This window comes from Papio anubis, chromosome 2 (assembly GCF_008728515.1).
Source record: "Papio anubis isolate 15944 chromosome 2, Panubis1.0, whole genome shotgun sequence".
NCBI lineage: Eukaryota > Metazoa > Chordata > Mammalia > Primates > Cercopithecidae > Papio > Papio anubis.
Window position 1 is genome coordinate 67,099,059 of NC_044977.1, and position 23,430 is coordinate 67,122,488.

Here is a 23,430-nt window from a genome sequence, read left to right on the forward strand (position 1 = left end):
GGATCACCTGAGGTCTGGAGTTTGAGACCAGCCTGGTCAACCAACATGGTGAAATCCCGTCTCTACTAAAAATACAAAAATTAGCCAGGCATGGTGGCGGGCACCTCTAATCCCAGCTACTGGGGAGGCTGAGGCAGGAGACTCATTTGAACCCAGGAGGCGGGCGTTGCAGTGAGCTGAGATCATGCTACTGCTCTCCAGCCTGGGCAACAAGAGCGAGACTCCATCTCAAAAGAAAAAAAAAATTAATTTGGGGTCTCCTTGGGAGCTATAAACAGGGGATGCACTTTTTCAGTGACAACATGAACATGTGAAACTGATGAAGCAGAAATTGCACCTGATTCTTACATGTTCATGCATATGGTGATACAAGCACAAACACTTTATCTTGCAGACAAGAGAATATTTCCAGTTTTGACCTGTGAAGAACAAAAACTAGGACAAAGCTCTTTGTCAGAGAAATCTCATCAGTTTTCAATACCACCAAAGCAATTGTGAAATGATTTGACCTAAGGTTTAACTATATAATTCCTCAGTTCACAGGTACAACAAATGTTGGCTCCTCCTTTTAAAGGCAGTGTGTGTATGTGTGTGTGTGTGTGTTGTGTTGATTGATTTTTAAAAATACATTCTAGGAAACTCTTAACATAAAGATTTGGTCCAAGGATTAGAACTTAGTTCTAGCCTGCAAGGGATCCCTAATTTCTGTCATCCTACCACTAAAGCCAAGTGTCTCGGTACTACTCAGAAGCTTACATCATAGACAGAAAGGGAAAGGCAAAAATGAAAAAGAGGAATATGAAAAAGTGGGAGAGAAAAAGAAAAACATGAAAATTTTCCCTATAATTATATTAAGTGAGAATATGTCAGCTGGGCACAGTGGCTCATGCCTGTAATCCCAGCACTTTGGGAGGCCAAGGCAGGTGGATCACTTGAGCTCAGGAGTTCGAGACCAGACTGGCCAACATGGTGAAACGCCATCTCTACTAAACATAAAAAATTAGCTGGGCGTGGTGGTGCACACCTGTAGTCCCAGCTACTCAGGAGGCTGAGGCACAAGGATCACTTGAACCTGGGAGGCAGAGGCTGCAGTGAGCTGAGATTGTGCCATTGCACTCCAGCCTAGGTGACAGACGGAGATTCCATCTCAAAAAAAAAAAAAAAAATAGAGAATATGTCTTGGGTTAGCTTGCTTAGGAAAGAAAAAGAAAAGAAAGAGAGAGAGAGAAAAAAAGAAAGAAAGAAGGAAGGAAAGAAAGAAAAAGAAAGAAAGGAAGGAAGGAAGGGAAAGAAAGAGAAAAAGAAAATATGATTTGTGCTGTCATAGAACTCAACATATTTCTGATTTCAGTGATGAAATCATGTTCATGTTGGTTTATCAAACACATGTAATTTATCTTTTATATGTATAAATATCAGATAATATTTATACATAAATCTAAATTTGTACAAATGTCCTGTTTTCAGGCTGGGCTGGAGTGATTATTTTGTTATTGGATCATTATTTTGTTTTCAATCACTGTGAATAATAATGTTTTGCATGATTTGGTTTGTTTTTGCCATGCACACCATAACTGCAAATAAAAGAAATACTCTGAAAAGTCTGAGTCCATATAAATACCCATTTCAATACCAAATTTGGTAAAAGTCGCAGTAATTTGCAATGGAAGCACTGAATATGAACTAGACATATCCCATAAATAGTAAAGCTTGGAGCTTTGTATCCAAAGTGCTAAATTGCCATTTTGGAAGTTGAAGAAAAACTTATATTGCTTTTTTAGCCAGTTAATTGTTTACATATTAGAATTTTCAATGTAAGTCATGATTTCTGAGATTTATATTGGAGAAACACTGAGCAAGAAAAATATTGTCAGCATTTCTAGTGACACTGCTGTTGAAAAAGCTCAATCTCGATGCATATAGAAATACTGTCACATTTTGCTGTCAGAAAGTGCTCTTTCCTTCTCTAATGAAACTCCATAATTATATGCATTAAACAGAAATTAAAAAGAAATGAGTAAAGAAGAAAAGAGAGGGAAAAGAGAAAAGGCAGGGCTGGAGGAGAGGAGAGAACCGGCCCACCTTCTTCCCAGTATTATTTTTATTATTTATTTATTTATCTATTTATTTTTGAGACGGAGTCTTGCTCTGTCGCCCAGGCTGGAGTGCAGTGGCGCAATCTCGGCTCCCTGCAATCTCTGCCTCCGGGGTTCATGCCATTCTCCTGCCTCAGTCTCCCAAGTAGCTGGGACCACAGGCGCCACCACACTCGGCTAATTTTTTGTATTTTTAGTAGATACTGGCCAGGATGGTCTTGATTTCCTGACCTCGTGATCCACCCACCTCGGCCTTCCAAAATGCTGGGATTACAGGTGTTAGCCACCGCGCCCAGCCCTTCCCAGTATTCAGTGCGGCATATGGGGCAGCACCACCTTTGGCAAGCTTTAGACCAGACAGCACATGTTTTCGCAGGCCACTGAATTAAAATTTGTGGCTCCTGGATTTCAAAGGTGGTTAATGCAGTAATTTGCTGGGAGTTATCAAAGGCAGAGACAATATTGCTGCACGGTAATATCCTAGCTATGGAAAATAATTAGCACTTTCAGGCAGCAAGGATTAGAAAAGCAAATTTTCCCTAAGTTATCAGCCAAATTCACCTAAAAATTTCAGGATACAGCACTGGAATTCCGAGGCAGACAAACACACGAGGTTCTAAGGTTTCACATTCTCAAAATTCATCATTCTAGAATGTTCTAGGGTGATATCATTGACCTTTGCGGGCAACCCTTTTCTGCACAGTCAGACCAGTACCGGTAGTTAAGAGTTGTGGGTAAATTGGCTCTCATAAAAAAGAAAGGCATTGTATTTCAAATCTTTACAACAGATGTTTTTGTGGGACTTACCAAACAAGGGAAGGAACCTCTTTCAGTTTGTGAGCCATCAACAAATCTGAGTGCCATTTGTGTACTTCACTGGCCATTTTGAACAAGTAGAAAGGAAACTGGGATGGAAATTAGGAAACTATGCTCCATTCTGGCTCTTTCACTAAAACCCAATTTATGGGTATATAAGATGCATTTTCCCCTATGTGAAGGACAATTCAGAAATTGCTCCATATCATACGTGTCCATACCACAAATGGAAGGCCTAGTACTAAACTTACAAAATAATGATGTCACCTCTAGTGGTGAAATAAGGAAACAAAATATAACAGCAAAAATAAGAGTTTCCCATCATAATGGTAGTTTCCTTAACAAAAATAACCACAGGGCAACTGATCAGAAGGAAAGTATTACCCTAAAATTTTAGATTTAAATTTGTTGCTACTATAATAATGCTGCATACCAAAACTGATTGACATCTAAACATTTCTGTGTAGTGCTGAGATTTTCATATCTATTTTTTTTCAGGGTAAGACTGACTTTTTTTTGCTAATATTATGCCCATGATATCTTATTGGATTCTAATATATATAAGGATATCATATTTACATCAACAAGATAATATTTTTCATTTTATACTTTCAGATCATTGTCTCTATATAACAAAAGGTATTTAATATTTTAATTTTCAAAAATGTCTCTGTAAATAAGATGCATCTTACACAGACTGTATGTCTTACAGAATAGCAATTATATTCAATATGTCTATTTCTTATATTACAATTTCCTTGTTTACCTTATAGAGATGATTCAGGACCCTACTAAATCCACTAGGCTGTTGCAAATATCAAGATCATTTACTCAATAGTCATTTGAGAAAAATAAAGCATTATGCAAAACATTGCTATGCTGATACCAACTATATGAGCAACTAGGGATTAAGCCAGATCCCCTTGGGGAATAGAATATTCAACTTCCTCCCTGCAGTGAGGTGATAAAACCTGTATGGACCAGCTGGGTAACCCTAGGGGGAAAGAAATTCTTTAAAGAGATCTTTCTAAGGCTGGTAGGAAGTTGAATTTTCTTACCAATAGAAGCAGCTGAACTATTTGTTTTTTACACATTAAATTTGAAGTTGGTCTCTGATTTCCACCCATTGCTCAAGAGTTTAAAAAAGAGAGATGACCATGTACTGATGATTAACAGATCAAATGTTTTTGTCTGTGGTAAACACAAAAATTCCTGAATTTCCTCTCAGAAGCTATTGTTGCATAGAAATGTGTTATGATTTAGTCCTCCACAAATCGAAACAATTTTTTTCTTTAGAAATACTCCCAGATTGGCTGGGTGCGGTAGCTCACACCTGTAATCCCAGCACTTTGGGAGGCTGAGGCAGGCGGATCACTTGAGGTCAGGAGATAGAGACCAGCCTGGCCAACATGGTAAAACCGTGTCTTTACTAAAAATACAAAAATTAGCCGGGTGTGGTGGCGCATGCCTGTAATCCCAGCTACTGGGGAGACTGAGGCATGAGAATCACTTGAACCCGGGAGGTGGAGGTTGCAGTGAGCTGAGATTGTGCCACTGCACTCCAGCCTGGGCGACAGAGTGAGATTCCGTCTCAAAAAAAAAAAAAAGAAAAAAAGAAAAAGAAATACCCTCAGATATATCCTTCATCCTTTAACACTGCCCAAGTAGGTGAAATCTGAATCCTTCTCTCAGATGTATTTTAAATAAAATTCTGTACACATAATCATCTCGTCTAATATTTTAGTCTCCCACGTAAAAATCTCAGCAAAAAGGCCAGTTTTTACTGAGATTACCTGTTTTAGATGTGTCTTAGAGTGGAAAATGCAAAAGTAGAGGAAAAAAGACTGTAAGGAACTGCATTAAAATGGAAACAATCTTTTCCACTGGTCAGTAGGATTATGGCTAATGTAATCTCGATTTTGAGCCCTTGATCCATACGCTCTACAAGTGTGTCTGTCTGTTTCACAAGTGTGTATTACTTTTATAACACGGGTGTGGGGGAGTCAGTTGCATAGAAAGAGTCTCAGGAATGCTAGATCAATATAACACCTCAGGTGCCACTGAAATGGTCTCAGACATTTAGGAATTGGAAGGCTCACAAAAGCTATTTTCACAGCTAGTTCAACCTGCTTAAACAATGTTAAATGCATGATAGTCTTTTTTTTTTTTTTCTTAGAGATAAATAGCATTTTAGAAAAAAATAAGGAAAAGCATATTCTCTTTTGGGGGCAACTGATTTGGCAAAATTTAACGAGGTTTTTAAAACTCAACAGTCATGGAGCACCATTAAATATTCACACAAAAAGACCCAGGCAGCTTAGAGATTAATATTTCCTTGGTCACAAGACACCGAATTGACTTGCAACAAGACAAAATATTCAGTGCATCTGGTTGGGGCCAACATGGATGATGACGTGTTTCTCATAAGCCCTTTTCATTGTTTTCTCAATTTGCTTCAGAAAAACTTGCGGGATCCGTCCACATAAAGTGTGCACAGTCTCCAAAAACTTCAGCTGAAGGGGGTAATACATGGATTGAAAGAGATTGTCTTGAAAGGGAAACTGAAAGAATGACAAAAAAAAAAAAAAAGTTTATTTTAGTAACAGAAATGCCATTTTAAATGCAATACTAAGAAATGACACAGGAATTATGATAAGCACACAGGCACAGGTTTGGACAAGTGAAAAGACCTTTGAGGATCTAAGTTAACATCCTGTCTCAGCTGTGCAACCCCAGGCAATCATTTAAACTCTCTGAACCTCAGTTTCTTTACCTCTTTAAAAAGAAAAAGACCAGGCATGGTGGCTTACACCTGTAACCCCAGCACTTTGAGAGGAGGTGGGAGCACCCCTTGAGCCCAGGAGTTTGAGACCAGCCTGAGCAACATGGCAAGACTCCATCTCATTAAAAAAGAATAGTAATAAAATGTTTACAAAATTTGGGTCCTTAAGGCTCTTACAATCTAAAAATGATGGATGTCTCTAAGGACAGGAAAGTCCATATATTATAGCATGTTTTGGGCTCAAGATACTTGAAATCTACTACAACAAAACAATGAATTCTTCATCTTTTTTGCCTTGAATCTTAATGAAGAAACTTTAGGGTGTGTCTATGGTAATCTCGTGAAGTTCAGGGTTTAACAATTACTAGTAAAATTTATTGGCAATAAATCATATTTTAATAATTCAGGTACCAAATATTAGTGGTTGTTTACTTCCCTCCTAATATGAGGCTTTTGAGATCATTGTCGTTTTTTAAAATTCTTTTGTTTTTTCCATGGAATACGTCTATGAGCAGTATTTCCCAAAATAAATCTTTCCGACTACTTGTTAGGCACGTGTCAAAAGTTTTATTACAATCTTGTTGAAAGGGAAAAGGCTGCTAGTAGATCAAGTCAAAGATCCACTCTTGTTCAGGACATTTTATATGGAAAGACTAGCGAGAAATGAAAGAAGAATGGTTAAAGGTCAGTACACTCTTGCCTAACAGTAGAGGTGGGTGTCTGGTTTCCTAGAACAAATGTTAATCCTTTTAAATTAATCAGAAATACTGCTTACACAGGTTTATCAGAAATGCCAATTTCTTCTCAGAAGCAGATTATGCATTATGTAATGCAAGAAGCTTCTGTCCCAGACCAGGTTTGAGATACTTTTTCTTTAATCACGAAATTTAAACCATTGATAAACCCCTTGAGGCCAGTCCTGAATCTGTCTTTTTCACCACTGTAGCCCCAGTAATGGGAACAGGATAGGTCAAAACCTTGAAATCACCCTCAATTCCTCTGTTTTCCCCAACAACCCTTACCCAGTTCATCAGCAAGTCCTGTAAACTCTATCTCAACAACATATCCCAAATAATGGCCATTTCTTCCCATTTTCCTGCCACCACGCAAGCCCATGCCGGCCCCATTGCTCACCCGGGTGGCTGCGATTAGTCTCACAAATAGCCTTTGTGTTTTCACTCTTGCATCCCTTCCACCACGTTACCAAGGTGATATTTTTAAAGCATAAATCACAGCCTATCACTTTCCCGAAGGGGCTTTCCACTGCCGTTAGAATGCGATTCCAACTCCTCCCTTGTTCTAAAAGTTCAAGGTGACCTGGAAACTCTCCCTTCTCAGTTCCTTCTCTCTCCTCTTATCTGGCCATTCCTGTCTTTCCAGCAGACCAAATTCATTCCCGTCTCTGGGACTTTCCCCTGGTTATTGCTTCTGTTTCATGGGATCTTCCCCAGATTTCCCCTGGACTGCCTCCATCTGAGAAGTCTAGGACTTGCAAGCAGCCTTCCTGGTGCCCCTCCCCCCAGCTGGCAGAACACTCCTCTCCAGTCCAGGACTTTGGACCCATCAGCCCACTCTTTTTACACCTTTTGAACTCTTTCACTATCTCAGAGGATTTTTTTTTTTTTTTTTTTAGCTAGGGTCTTGCTGTGTCACCCAGGCTGGAGTGCAGAGGGGCAATCATGGCTCACTGCAGCCTCGAACTCCTGGGCTCAAGTGATCCTCCATCTCAGCCTCACAATTAGCTGGGGCCACAGGCACTTGCCACCATGCCCAGTTATTACTATTTTTTTTCCTAAAGAGGCAAAGTCTTGCTCTGTTGTTCAGGCTGGAGTACAGTGGTGCCAGGCAAAGTCTTGCTCTGTTGTTCAGGCTGGAGTACAGTGGTACCATCCTAGCTCAGTGTAGCCTTGGCCTCCTAAGCTCAAGGGATCTTCCCACCCCAACCCCAACCCTTCCCCGCCCAGTAGCTGGGACTACCGGCATGTGCCACCAGGCAAATTTTTATTTTTATTTTTTTTTTAAATTTTTGTAGAGACGCATCTCACTATGTTGCCCAGGCTGGATTTTTCTTTCTTTCTTTTTCTCAATGAGTATTGTCTGGCTTCCCCCAGCAGAATATATGCTTCTTAAAGACTAGGGCTTTGTCCATCTTATTATTTTCCACATTCCTAGAAACTAGAATTGTTCCTGCATAAAATAGATGCTTCATAAATGATTGTCAAGAGAATTACTGCAAAAATGTCTATCTGATAGATGCCTTCTTGCAGGGAGGCTGCACTGCCCTTTCACACAAACACGTACCACCCGGGTTAGGGTGTCTATGAACACCTGAAACAGAGAAATAGAGAGAGAGAGAGAATATTTTCAGAGACAGATGAAGGGAGAAAAAGAAAAAAATATATAGAGAGAAAGTGTTTATAAGCAAGAAGAGAGAGAGAAATGTGAAAAAGCTAGAGAAAGTGTGAAATTGTTATCATCAAAACAACTTATTTATATCTTGTTTTTTTTTTAGATGGAATCTCACTCTCTCACCCAGGCTAGAGTGCAGTGGCACGATCCTGGCTTGCTGCAACCTCTGCCTCCCGGGTTCAAGCCAATCTCCTACCTCAGCCTCCCAAGTAGCTGGGATTACAGGCATGCGCCACCATGCCTGGCTAATTTTCGTATTTTAGTAGAGACAGGGTTTTGTCATTTTGGCCAGGCTGGTCTCGAACTCCTGACCTCAAGTGATCCACCTGCCTCAGCCTCCCAAAGTGCTGGGATTACAGGTGTGAGCCACAGCACCTGGCCAAAACAACTTCTAATTATTGCACAAACGGTAAGTCGGGCTCTTTACTAAAAGTGTAAAGACTATCATTTTGTTGAATTCTCATAACACTTGTTTGAGGTAGATAATCTTATTATCTACACTTGACAGATGAAAAAACTAAGGCCCAGTAAGGTAAGGGCACAGTTAATGGTGAATCACCAGAAAGTGACAAAATTGGAATTTGAACCTATCTGTCCAGGCCCAAAGCCAAGCTCTGACTCACTACACAATGGTTCACAGCATTGTAGAGGATGGGGAAATACATCTTTTATGATGGAGTCTCTTTATATTTACTCACATTTTGGGTCAGGGTTAGTGATTTTTCTGATTGAAATGCCTGAATGAAAACTGTATTTTTAGAAAGCCCAACTGAGGAAAATCATGGAGTGTACTAAGCAGAATCATTTTTGAAACAAAGTTGTTCAGCCCTCTTTCTGATCCCCCAGAAAACAAACAAGATGAGTTGTAACTCAAGAACCACAACTGCTCAACTCCAAACCAGGGGAGACAGATCACAAAAGAAACCCTAGAGTGGCTCTGATAGACACATGGCTGCTGTGTACTTATTTAACTTCTGCTTGTACTCCTGAATGAGTTTGCCCCTGGAGTCAGTGTTTGGATATTTAAATGTGAGGATATCATTAAGCACAGAACAAATTTTCTGCATAATTAAATCACCCGGCCTTTGAAAACCAAACAGCAGGAAATGCAGAAGAAAAAGCTTGGATGCATGTTAAACACTTTCCTTGTACAGAGGTCAACACTAGGAATTTCTTTTTTCTTTTTTAAGACGGAGTTTCACTCTTGTTGCCCAGGCTGGAGTGCAAGGCACGATCTCGGCTCACGGCAACCTCTGCTTCCTGGGTTCAAGAGATTCTCCTGCCTCAGTCACCTGAGTAACTGGGATTACAGGCATGCGCCACCACGCCCAGCTAATTTTGTATTTTTAGTAGAGACGGGGTTTCTCCATGTTGGTTAGGCTGGTCTCAAATTCCCGACTTCAGGTGATCCACCCACCTCAACTTCCCAAAGTGCTGGGATTACAGGCGTGAGTCATGGCACTCGGCCAATTCTGGGAATTTCAGAGTTGGAATTCTCCAGGACTCTCCCTAGCAAATGCATACTTTCTTTTTTTCAAATTTGTTTTTTCAGAGACAGGGTCTTACTATGTTGCCCAAGCTGGTCTTGAACTCCTCACCTCAGCCTCCAAAGTGCTGGGATTAAAGGCGTGAGCTACTGCACCTGGCCTATTTAATTAATTGTGTTTTTTTTGAGATGGAGTGTCGCTCTGTCACCCAGTCTGAAGTGCAGTAGTGCAATCACGACTCACTGCAACCTCCACCTCCCAGGTTCAAGCAATTCTCCTGTCTCAGCCTCCCAAATAGCTGGGATTATACGTGTGTGCCACCACACCTGACTTATTTTTGTATTTTTAGTAGAGATGGGGTTTCACCGTGTTGGCCAGGCTGGTCTTGAATTCTTGACCCCAAGTGATCTGCCCGCCTCAGCCTCCCAATGTGCTAGGATTACAGGCATAAGCCACCACACCTGGCCGATTTTATTTTTTATAGAGATGGGGTCTCACTATGTTGGCTGTGCTGACCTCAAACTCCTGACCTCAAGCAATCCTCTCACTTCTTAGCCTCTTAAAGTGCTGGGATTACAGGCATGAGCCACTGTGCCAGGCCTTAAACGTTTTATTTTTTTTGCAAATGCACATTTTCATACACAAAAAAATGTTACTATGTTATGGGATTTACCGCTTACCGCACTTCTACCAGAGCCTGTTCATGAAACTTAGAGAATTTGATCTTTAACAACAAAGCCTAATACATTCTACATGTTTTATGTCAGGGGTTGGCAAACTTTTTCTGTAAAGGAGTAGATGGTAAATATTTTAGACTCTGTAGACCATATGTCCTTTGTCACAACAAATCATCCTGCTGTTACAGTGCCAACATAGCCATAGATAATACATAAATGGGCAGGCGTGATGACTCAGACCTGTAGTCCTAGCACTTTGTGAGGCTGGCTGGGAAGATCACTTGAGCCAGGAGTTTGAAATCAGCCTGGGCAATGAAGCAAGATCCCATCTCCACCAAAAGAAACATGACAATACATAAATGAATAGGTGTCACTGGTTCCCAATATGACTTTATTTACCAGTGCTGACATTTGAATTTCATATAGTTTTCTTGTGTCATGAAATTATATATATATATGTATATTTGAGACAGGGTCTCGCTTTATTGCCCAAGCTGGAGTGAAGTGGTGCAATCATAGCTCACTGCAGCCTTGAACTCCTGGGGTCAAGTGATCCTCCTGCCTCAGCCTCCCAAGTCACTGAGATTACAGGCATGAGGCTTCCCTTATTTTTTAAATTTTTTGTACAGATGGGGTCTTACAGTGTTGCAGTTTTCTTGAGAAAGTTGCATAAAGGGCTCCAGCTAGCCATGTTCATACACATACCTGCATGCCTACCCTATTTTCTCCTCTCTTTTCCCATTCCCTAGCCCATGAGTCCATAAAGAGGCAAGAACCTTCTTCTTTTTTTTTTTTTTTTGAGACGGAGTCTCGCTCTGTCGCCCAGGCTGGAGTGCAGTGGCCGGATCTCAGCTCACTGCAAGCTCCGCCTCCCGGGTTCACGCCATTCTCCTGCCTCAGCCTCCCGAGTAGTTGGGACTACAGGCACCCGCCACCTCGCCCGGCTAGTTTTTTGTATTTTTTAGTAGAGACGGGGTTTCACCGTGTCAGCCAGGATGGTCTCGATCTCCTGACCTCGTGATCCGCCCGTCTCGGCCTCCCAAAGTGCTGGGATTACAGGCTTGAGCCACCGCGCCCGGCCAACCTTCTTTTTTTTCTTTGAGATGGAGTCTTGCTGTGTTGCCCAGGCTGGAGTGCAGTGGCGCCATCTCGGCTCCCTGCAAGCTCTCCCTGCAAGCTCCACCTCCTGGGTTCACGCCATTCTCCTGCCTCAGCCTCCTGAGTAGCTGGGACTATAGGCGCCCGCCACCATGCCTAATTTTTTTTTGCATTTTTTAGTAGAGACAGGGTTTCACCATGTTAGGAAAGTCTCGATCTCCTGACTTCGTGATCCACCCGCCTTGGCCTCCCAAAGTGCTGGGATTACAGGCATGAGCCACTGTGCTGAGCACAATCTTTGTATTTTTAGTAAAGACAGGGTTTCGCCAGATTGGCCAGGCTGGTCTCGAACTACTGACCTTGTGATCCACCTGCCTCAGCCTCCCAAAATGCTGAGATTAGAGGCGTGAGTCACTGTGCCCGGCCAAGAACCTTTTCTTCAGTTCCCCTTGGCAGTCAGAAGGTTCCTGCCATCTGTGCTGTATGCACTTGACTCTTATCTTGTACCCTTTGGTGGGGAAAAATGGAAGACTGGGGAGTCAGGGCCTCTTTCTGCTGCTTGCATGTACTTCTGCAGTTAAGCAAATAAAGGCTTGACTGTTACTTTTAGTTTGGCTCCTTGTCCTAACTGAACACCTTGACCCCTGATTGAGTGACAGATTGGAGCTGGCAACCAGGCAACATATTTAGCTAGAACTGAATAATATCATTTCCTTTTTATTGTCTAATCTTGATCCTATGTGTTACCTTCCACTGTGGCAAAAGGCACAGAAGTTGTCTTTGTGACATGAAATTTCCTCCTAAAGTAGGTGGCTCACACCTGTAATCCCAACACTTTGGGAGGCTGAGGTGGATGGATCACTTGAGGTCAGGAGTTCAAGACCAGCCCAGCCAACCTGGTGAAACCCCGTCTCTACTAAAAATACAAAAATTTGCCAGGCAACAGCTACTTGGGAGGCTGAGGTTGCAGTGAACCGAGATCCCACCACTGCATTCCAGCCTGAGTAACAGAGCAAGACTCCATCTCAAAAAACAAAAACAAAAACAAAAAAACAGAAACTTCCTCCCAAATTTAGTTAAGTAAAAGATAATGAATGGTGTACGTGGAAATAAGTCAAGTAGATATGACATAGTACAAGGTGGCAAGTGGATATAGTGACAGAACGTGACTGAGGTTGGGAATAACTGGTATAACTCTATGCTTTGGGAATATTTGGCCTTCAAAGGGACAGGTGACTAAAGTGCCAGTATTGCTTCATGCTGTTAAGCACATCTGCTAACAGCAGCAAGGGCACACTTACATCCCGTATTGCTTCATAGAGTGCTTTGAATGTCGGTTGCTTATCGTCATGGTAGACGCCTCGGTTTCCATGCAGAACAGACACACCTTCACGCTCAGCCTCTCTGCAGTTGCTTCCATACATGCAGTGATCGGGACGGTAGTTCCACTGGCAGGGGAATACATAGAGACACTCTGGTGGTAAAAAGAGGAAGACATATATGTCCACAGTCAGTGCCAGCTCTCATGTACATGTCCCATGATTAAACTGTTTCCGCTAAGTGTACACACCATATAATTTCAAGGTACAGGAGTGTGATTTTTTTACTCAGAGATCAAATTTTGCCCCATTTGTCGAAATTCTGAGATCAAGAATTGAAGGGGCACACAGTGATGATGTAGGTTTCATCTAAAAAAAGAAGAGCGTATAGCATCTTAAATAAGAAAGCAGACACAGGTATCAGGTAGCCTGGGTCCAAATCCCAACTCTCTCACTCAAAACCACTGAAATCCATGTCTAGTCACTCAACTTCCTGTACTTCCATTTTCTCATCTGTAAATGAGAATAATACAACCTCTATCTATTTTGATGATTAAACTTTAAACATACATGTAAAATGCTTAGCAGGGTATCAAACATATAGTAGTGGTTCAGTAATGTTACCAGTTGTACTGGTTGGGTATGGTGGCTCACACCTGTAATCCCAGAGTTTGGGAGGCCAAGGTGGAAGGATCACTTGAGGCCAGGAGTTTGAGACCAGCTCGGGCAACATAGTAAGACCCCTGTCTCTATACAAATTTTAAAAATTAGCAGCTGGGCCAGGCACGGTGGCTCACTCCTATAATTCCAGCACTTTGGGAGGCCAAGGCAGGCAAATCACCTGAGGTCAGGAGTTTGAGATCAGCCCGGCCAACATAGCGAAACCCTGTCCCTACTAAAGATACAAAAATTAGCCAGGCATGGTGGCATGCACCTGTAATCCCACCTACTCAAGAGGCTGAGGCGGGAGAATTGCCAGGAGGTGGCAGAGGTTGCACTGATCCAAGATCGCACCACTACACTCCACCCTGAGCAACAAAATGAGACTCTGTCTCAAAACAAAACAAACAAACCGAAAAAACGACAAAAATAAATTAGCCAGGCATGGAGGCACACTTGAAGTTACTTGGGAGGCTGAAATGGGAGGATTCCTTGAGCCCAGGAGTTAGAGATTACAGTGAGCTATGATCATGCCACTGCACTCTAGCCTGTGACGGAGTGAGATCCTGTCTCAAAAAAAAAAAAAAAAGATACACACAAAAAGTGTCAAATATAGTGTTAGCAATTGTAATCAACTCTTTGGAAAGGTTTTATAAAATGGACAGATCTAAAAAAGAGGAGTCAAGATTAAAGCAAAGATTCTGCTTCAGATTAAGAACAAACAAAAACAACAAAAGTAAACAGCAAAAACCCCCATCTTCGGCTGGGTACAGTGGCTCACACCTGTAATCCCAGCACTTTGCAAGGCCGAGGCTGGTGGATAACTTGAGGTCAGGAGTTCGAGACCAGCCTGACCAACATGATGAAACCCTGTCTCTACTAAAAATACAAACATTAGCCAGGCGTGGAGGCAGGAGCCTGTAATCCCAGCTACTCAGGAGGCTGAGGCACGAGAATCTAGAACCCGGAAGGCAGAGGTTGCAGTGAGCTGAGACCACACCACTGCACTCCAGCCTGGGTGACGGAGTGAGACTCCATCTCAAAAACAAAAACCAACAACAACAAAAAAACCCCACCTACAACAGGAAAGAGAAAAACCCCAAAGCAAAAAAGCAAAGAAAAAAAAAAGCCCTGTGCCAAGGTAACTACATGCACTATGGCCATATGTGCACATATGTACACGGGTGTGTTTGTATCTCTAAACAAGTGGTTCTCAACCAGGGGCAATTTTGCCCCCTCCCCACTCCTCGACCCCAGGGCCATTTGGCAATATTTGGAGGGAGACACTGTTGACTGTTATACATGGGGGAGGCTGCAACTGGCATCTAGTGGGTGCTCTGAACATCCTGTAATGAACAGGACAATCCCCACAATAGCAACAGTGCTGATGTTGAGAAACTCTGCCCTAATCCTATTGGATTCAGAAAGTTTCCTCTTGGTGACCAGAATTATACAATTAGCAATAAATTCATGACCCCCTAGCTTCCTTGCTTCTCAGCTTGATGCTTTTCAGGATCGGGGGCAGAGGAGTATGGATCAAAGCTCTCTGCAAATGTGTGTTGCTGATCATGAGAAAGGCCCTGTGACAGAGCACAAGACAGGCTTACAGCAAATCAGTACCACCACCACCATTGGAAAAGCAACTTCAAGATGTGCTTGTTCATTGGGTTGATGGCATTCCTGTCTCACAGAAAAATAATTGCTTACTGATTACTTACAGAAAGCTTCAAGATGGAAAGCAAATAATGAAGTGATTGTCACACATCGTGTCTGGCAGGCTGTGTATGTTTCCAAGGCTCAGTCTTTTATAGTACAGTGACATTTAGGCATCTTTTTTCAAATTCCTAATTGCTCATAACATACTGTGACATTTCTCTTTTCTCAGGAGAACTCCATTCCACCATGACATTCCCTTACTTGCATTTACCTGAACATTTGCACATACGTAGTCCCTAAGTGGGACGGAGTAGTGGCCATTCTCAAGTCACCCTATCTACATTTGAATCACAACTCCTCTATTAGCTGCCTGACTTTTCTGCAATTTAATGCAGAGGCTGGATGTGAGGATTAAATAAAGGAAAATATCTAAAAGTGCTTTTGAACTGTGCCTGACCACAGCCCATCTGCTTCCTTTTGTCACCCAATGGGTCACATCACTCATTAACGGTGCTCACCCAAGCATTTACATTGTCTTGCTTAAGCGCCTTCTAAAGTTTCCCGTTGAATGAACTGTGCTTGAGTCTGTTTTTGTAAATATACTGATTGATCGAATCAATGAATATTTGTTGAGTGTCTGCTGCGGACAAAGCAAATAATGGAACAATCCAGTCCCTGCCTTCATGGAGTTTAGATTGGTGATGAGAATTTTTGCCTCTTTCCAAGTAGTTTAGGGCTCTACTACAAAAAGAAACCTTTTCTCGGCTGGCTGTGTGGTATCTCACGCCTGTAATCCCAGCACTTTGGGAGCTTGAGGTGGGCGGATCATGAGGTCAGGAGTTTGAGACTGGCCTGGCCAAGATGGCGAAACCCCGCCTCTACTAAAAATACAAAAATTAGCTGGGCATGATGGCGTGTGCCTGTAGTCCCAGCTACTCGGGAGGCTGAGGCAGAAGAATTGCTTGAACCTGGGAGGCGGAGGTTGTAGTGAGCTGAGATTACACCACTGCACTCCAGCCTGAGTGACAGAGTAAGACTCTGTCTAAAAAAAAAAAAAAAAAAAAAAAAGAAAGAAACTTTTTCTCTCTTTGCAACCTCCTTAGAGGACTGAGCCCAGTGAGAGGCACTCCAAGGCAGAAAACAAATAGAAAGGGCAGAGACTCTGGAGTCAGAAGTACAGAGGTACAAACCTGGCTTCTACCCCCATCTAGCTCTGTAACCGTGGTGAGTTCGAAAAACATTTCACCTCCCGGGATTTGATTGAAAGCAGTAAGAGAAATACACAGGCATGGTGGCTCTGCGCCTCATAATCCCAGCACTTTGGGAGGTCAAGGTGAGAACTGCTTGAGCCTCAGGAATCTTGAGACCAACCTTAAGCAACAAAGCCAGACTCATTCCCCATAAAATTAAAAATCTACAGGCACGTGTGGCTCAGCCTGTAATCCCCAGCACTTTGGGTATATTGAGGCATAAGTAGGATCACCTGAGGCCGGGAGTTTGAGACCAGGCCTGACCAACATGGAGAAACCCTGGCCCCTACTAAAATATAAAAATTCAGGGGCTGGGCATGGTGGCACATGACTGCACCAGCCACTCAGGAGGCAGGAGGGGCAGGAGAATCACAACCTGGGAGGTAGAGGCTGTGGAGGAGCCGAGATTGCACCCACCTGCACTGCCTCAAGTGGCCAAAGATGGAACCTCCCTGTCTCCAAAAAAAAAATTAGCTGGCCTGAGAGACTCAGAATCCCAGCCTACCCGTGGGAGGCTAAGGCAGGAGGAACTCACGAGTCCGGGATGGAGGCTGTAATGAGCTAAGATCGATTCACTGGTACTCCAACTCTGGATACCAGGGTGAGACTGTCTCAAAAAAAAAAAAAAAAAAAAAAATTATCCCGACCTCAGGTGATCTGCCCGCCTCGGCCTCCCAAAGTGCTGGTATTACAGGCATCAGCTACTGTGCCCAGCCAGAGTTTTGTATTTTTAGTAGAGACAGGGTTTCGCCATGTTGGCCAGGCTGGTCTCGACCTCCTGACCTCAAGTGATCTGCGCGCCTCAGCCTCCCCGTGCTGGGATTACAGGTGTCAGCCACTGTGCCCAGTCTACTTGATTAAATTTATTTAATCAAAATAAATCTCTGATTATTTCATACTCTTGGGATCTCTAAGATTATGAACTAGTTTATGCCTGATCATTTTAACTTCATGGTAATATAGGCTTGCTACACTTTTATATATTTTTATTTTTTAGTACAGATGGGGGTCTTGCCACATTGCCCAGGCTGGTCTTGGACTCCTGGCCTCAAGCAATCCTCCCTGCTCAGCCTCCTAAAGTGTTGGGATTACAGGCATGAGCCCCCACACCCGGCCTCTCTTAATGCTCTGTATCACTAGAATGGAGGCTGTTCAACTGCACTGTTAATTTTTTTTTTTTTTTGCAATGTCCCATCCTGGAACTGAGATTTCCCAGCATTCTCTTTTTCCTTATTTCAGAATAGTCCTTGTTCCAGAAAAGGCAATTAATTTTGTTCAGAAGACTTTTCTGATAATACAATCTAAGGAAGCTCTTTTCTCTCCAGCCTTAAGGGTCTCTCTCTCAATCCCTCATTTGTTTCCTCCATCTCATTTACCACAATTTGTGATTTCAACAACTATTCTTTAGGAGTCTACCTTCTACCTCTTCCAACAAAAGGTAGGTTTCGTGAAACCAGTAACTTTGCTTTAACTCGTCTGGCACCTAGCCCTGTGGCTGGCACACAGTGCTCAAAAACTAGCGGCTGAATGAATGAAATGCAAACTATACCTCCTTTCACCAAATGCATCTTTTCCCTTTCTCCGGCTTTCTATCTCTCCTTTCTCTCCCGAATTTCCCTTTTCTCTCATTTTCCTTGCTGTGGCTCTTTCTCTTCCATTTATTAATACTTTGCCCCTTCTCTCCCTTCTCTTAATTCCATTCATTGAATCAAACAACACTTCTGAACACCAACTCCATTTAAAGCACTAAGCCTTGCACTGTGAAAGACACAAAGTTGACACAACCCCTTCTCACATACACCATACAGTTTCTGTCCTTTCTCTTGTGTTTTACATCAGGGCTCATGAACTTCCCAGACTCCCGAAACAGCGATTTGTTACCAGTTTCCTAGAACAGTCCCAGTATGAAGTAACCGGGCCTGTCAACCCCACAACGTAGCACTCATAACTGCCTGTTGCTGGGTGCTTTGGTGTGGTGAATATACAATGTGGTTGCATGCTCAAGGGCAGGGCTCCAGAGACCCCAGGCAGGATGAGAATAAGGCCTTCCTGGGGCCACTGAAGAGACTTGTCCCATGTGAGTGAGTCCTGCTCCCTGAGGTTCCCATGAACTCCTCCTGCCTCCCTAGTATCACACACTCAACTCACAATCTACATGTATTCCATGGGCATTTCAGCTCTTCTCTCTCCCCTCAGGCAGAATTCTACTGCCTTTACTCTAGCCTGATGCCCTGCCTTGTCATTTATACTTGGCTGGTTTCATTTTCTTCCCTACCCACATCTCAGTTTTCTAGAAATTGCCCTTGAAGAAAGAGCAGACCTACGTGGTGACATTTGAGAGAGGAAAATGCCACATGACTTTGCCCTTCTAGAGCCTGATCAAGCATGCTCTCCCACATTAAAGAGAACTCAGTTGCAGCTGGGCTGGGCCAGTCTCTTTTTCGCTAAGAATTTGAATTAGGAAATAGAGGAGCTCCATCATCATTGATTGTGGACTTGTGAAGATGTATTCACTTAGGGTTGACAAACAGGTTGGGCCATGGGCAAACAGAGAATGCGGTCTGAGAGACAAAATAGAATCAGACTGGCATGTAGAGAAGCAAAGATGACAGAAACCATGAGGCCTCTGAGAGATGAAGAAACTGCTTTGGTCCTTGGCAACTTCCCAAGGCCAGTTCTTATGAAGCCTGGCTTGACCTGACTTGTGTGGTCATGAGACTGCCCCTGGCCTCTTACAATATCTGCCCTCATTTAGCTGGTCTGAGTGGAGCTGTGTTCCCTGAAACCTAAGTGCATTCATTTAAACACATCTTCCTATATAGAATTCTCTTTTGGTTCCTGTCAGATTTACCCCTTCCATAGAACTCTGCTCTTGACTCAGACTCACTTTTGAGGGTGTGAACTCAGTTTTCCACCCCTTGATGAAGCTGTCTTGACTCACCTGCCAGGAAATGTCCTGTGAGCTGAGCGACCTGCATGCCCCCACGGGTTTCAGCTGTCTTAAGTCAGTCTATTACCCAGCACTGCAATTATACACCCACAGGCATTTACTATCTAATTATAGCAAGAGTTTTAAAACACTTTCTAGCTAATGACTTTTAAACACATTTTAAAAAGCGGTGTTATCAGATACAAGAGACTATAATAATGACAACATTCCTGATGTGTGCTACAGGTTTCATGTGCATTGGTTCACCCATAGCAACCTGAAGAACCATAACAATAAACATGTTTATCTGCTGTGCCATAGCTAATACTGTCTCCCTCTCTCCTTTCCAGGGATAAAGCTGACAAATCCTTTTTTCAAATACAGTTTGTTCTGGTTTGTGGAAAGTACTCTGCAATCAATATACATGAAGAGAAACCTTACAATGTGATGGATATTGCTGGATCTCAGTTTAATCAAGTACCTGGGTAAAGTATGAAATAGGAAGATCAAATGCAGGCTGCACAAAGAACAATCAGGGAGTTAACCTAACAATCACTCATCTAAAACCAGAAAACCTGGTTATTTACTTGATACTGTGCAGAACCAGGATTTAGAACAACGTCACGATTCTTTTCCAATATCCTGTTTTACTCAATGGATCTCAGATGGAGAGTGAAGAAGCAATTAAACTCCTCTGGTTTCAGCCCCAATTAAAGACAAGGGACTCCTGTTTAATTGCAAAGCTGCTTACGACTGCCTTCGAGTATTATTTATTTACTCACTAATCACATCCTCAAATAATCAGCAACAGGCTAAGAAGAACTGGAGAGGCAACTGTGTGAATCTTTTGGATTCCTCAGTTTGGGAATACAGACAGAGAGACTTACATTAGATCGTTTCGGCCACATGACAAAGAGGAAAATGCAGTATTTAAAGAAAAGGGCCGGGTGTGGTGGCTCACGCCTGTAATCCCTCAAGTGATCCACCAGGGGGATCAAAAAATTACCTGGGCATGGTGGAGGATGCCTGTAATACAAAAATTACAAGAATTAGCTGGGCTTGGTGGTAGGTGCCTGTAATCCCAGCTACTTGGGAGGCTGAGATAGGAGAATTGCTTGAACCTGGGGGGCAGAGATTGCAGTGAGACGAGATGGTGCCATTGCACTCCAGCCTGGGTGACAGAGCCAGATTCCATCTCAAGAAAAAAAAGAAAAAAGATGAAACCTACCTAAGAAGAAAAAGGAAGAGATGCAGACCTACTGTCACAGCGAAATGGCTTAAAGCATGCCCTAAGAGGCTAGGCATGGTGACTTGCCTGAAATCCTAGCACTTCGGGAGGCCGAGGCAGGAGGATCACTTGAGCCCAGGAGTTCTAGATGACCTTGGGCAACATAATGAGACTGCCCCCCAATCTCTATAAAAAATTTTAAAAATTTGGCTGGGCGCAGTGGCTCACGCCTGTAATCCCAACACTTTGGGAGGCCGAGGGAGGTGGATCACATGAGGTCAGGAGATTGAGACCAGCCTGGCCAACATGACAAAAGCCTGTCTCTACTAAATATACAAAAATTAGTCGAGTGTGGTGGCGGGTGCCTGTAATCCCAGCTACTCGGGTGGCTGAGGCAGGAGAATTGCTTGAACGTGGGAGGCAGAAGTTGCAGTGAGCTGAGATCATGCCACTGTACTCCAGCCTGGGCAACAGAGCAAGACTCCCTCTCAAAAAAAAAAAAAAAAATTCGCTGGGTGTGGTGGTGCACACCTATAGTCCCAGCTACTTGGCAGGCTGAGGTGCGAGGATCACTTGAGCTCAGGAGATTAACGTTGCAGTGAGCCATAATTGCACTACTGTGTACCAGCCTGCGAGACAGAGTGAGGCTTCATCTCATTAAAAAAAAAAAAAAAAAAAAAAAAGCCTGGGCACACTGGCTGATGCCTACAATCCCAGCACTTTGGGAGGAGGAGGTGGGCAGATCTCCTGAGGTCAGGAGTTCGAGGCCAGCCTGGCCCACACGGGGAAATCCCGTCTCTACTAAAAACACAAAAATCAGTCAGGAACAATGGCACACTCCTGTAATCTCAGCTACTTGGGAGGCTGAGGCAGAACAATTGCTGGAACCCAGGAGGTGGAGATTGCAGTGAGCTGAGATCGTGCCACTGCACCCCAGCCTGGGTGACAGAGCCAGACTCTGTCTCAAAAAAAAAAAAAAAGCTATAAGTGAACAGCTAAGACATTCCCCTTTCCTCTACTAAATTAGTATTGGGAATCTTTCCAAGAAACTCTGTATCAACCTGCTTTTCTTTCTTTTTGACGATTTGATCCTTTTTGATCCAAAGACAAATGAAATTGAGTTTTATTCCAGAATTTTGTTTTTTTAAAAAGGTGCACAGTATGTGTTCCAAGGGTAACATACAAACAAACACAGGCAAAATCTTTCTGAACAGCAGTCTCTACTTCAGGATTTTTAAATGAAAAAGAAAGGCCTGAAAAGGGTAGGGTAAGGATTGCTTTTTTTTTGCCAAAAGATCTCTCTCAAGAAGAAAACATAGTTTTAATTTTTTTTGAGACGGAGTCTCATTCTGTTGCCCAAGCTGGAGTGCAGTGGCACCATCTTGGCTCACTGCAACCTCCACCTCCCAGGTTCAAGTAATTCTCCTGCCTCAGCCTTCCAGTAGCTGGGATTGCAGGCACCTACCACCACGTCCGGCTTTTTTGGATTTTTAGTAGAGATGGGGTTTCACCACGTTGGGTAGGCTGGTCTCAAACTCCCGACCTCAAGTGATCCGCCCACCTCGGCCTCCCAAAGTGCTGGGATTACAGGTGTGAGCCACTGCGCTCGGCAGTTTTAATTTTTAATAAGAATAAAGTTTTAGTTAAAAAAAAAAGTTTTAACAAGGAAGAGGAAAAGAGAATTTCATTAGCTTTACGTGTTAATATAAACACACAGAGAAAGGGAGATGAAAATTTCCCTTTCTCCCTCTACCCCACCAAATCATCCACCGAACAATATAAGAAGAATTTATTTTGCCCCAGATGAAAAGCAAAAAGGATTTGGGGATCTGAGTTCTTTTTCTAGTTGTTTTGACCCTGAATATGTTCCTTAACTCCAAGGACCCTGAGAATCAATTCCCTTCAATCTAGCAGTTGTTCAGGTTACAGGGTCTCCTGCCTAGATTATAATATTTCCATTTAGTTTCGTGCCTCACATCAATTTTGACTGCACTTCTTAGAAGAATGGTATAGCAAAATCTAAAAGATATCCTCTAAAAATGAGTCCAGTGTTGGAAGTTTCAACATTTGGCCTTTTGTGTCAGTAGTGCAAGGCCCCGCCTCCATCAGATATCCAGGGGGGTGGATGAAAGGGCAAACTTCGCAGGGGAACACAGGCTCCTCTGTGCACAATTCAAGCCTAGTCAATAGCAACCCGGGCATGGAATGTGCTCCATGGGGCGTGCTGAGTGTACTCCTACACAGAAAGCATTCTCCAAAGATAACCTACCTGGATTGAAATAAAAAATAATATTTAATAAATCCTGGTCTCCCCACGTGATGGCATTCTTGTACTTCTGGTACAGAGGGTACAACATGTCCTCCCAAGCCAGGCCTGTTGGAATCATGCTGTTCTGGAAAAGAGAAAACCATCAGAACAGCTGAAGCAAAGCAAATACATTTTGTCCACTGAGAAACAATGTAAAGGGACTGGTTTTCTTCCCTTCAGTGGAGGGAAACAAATACAGGAGGGGTCCTGCTATTCTCAGGGCACAGAACAAAGCAAAATTTGGGCTGTTGATTGCATCGCTTTTGTCAGTTGTACACACAGCTACTAGATGGACCAGGAACTTATAGTTGAACCTATAGTTTCTACTCAGAAAACCATGCCTGGAATGGAACCCCTTCCTTCTTTCTGTTCCCTCCTTCCTTCTTCCTTCCTTCCCTTTTTTTTTTTTTTTTTTTTAGACAGAGTCTCACTCTGTCGCCCAGGCTGGAGTGCAGTGGCACGATCTCAGCTCACTGCAACCTCCACCTCCCGGGTTCAAGCGATTCTCATGCCTCAGCCTCCCAAGCAGCTGAGACTACAGGTGCACGCCACCACGCCCAGCTACTTTTTTGTATTTTTAGTAGAGACGGGGTTTCCCCACGTTGGCCAGGCTGTTCTCAAACTCCTGACCTCAAGTGATTCACCTGCCTCCCAAAGTGCTGGGATTATAGGCGTGAGGCACCACACCTAAGAAAGAGGCAAAATCTTTCTGAAC

General features: G+C 43.1%; 1 protein-coding gene across 2 annotated transcripts in view; it reads right to left on the minus strand.

Annotated features, from left to right (window-relative positions):
* Positions 1–3,632: 3,632 nt before the first annotated feature.
* The window catches only part of GXYLT2 (glucoside xylosyltransferase 2), an 80,288-nt gene continuing 60,490 nt past the window's right edge, over positions 3,633–23,430 (minus strand). For both annotated transcript variants that reach the window (XM_021934230.2, XM_031663201.1), the window contains exons 5-7: positions 22,677–22,800; positions 12,667–12,839; positions 3,633–5,473 (exon numbers count right to left, since the gene is read on the minus strand). In XM_021934230.2, coding sequence (XP_021789922.2) covers positions 5,291–5,473; positions 12,667–12,839; positions 22,677–22,800 — 480 coding nt within the window. In that variant the 3' untranslated portion in view covers positions 3,633–5,290. The remainder of the gene's footprint in view (positions 5,474–12,666; positions 12,840–22,676; positions 22,801–23,430) is intronic.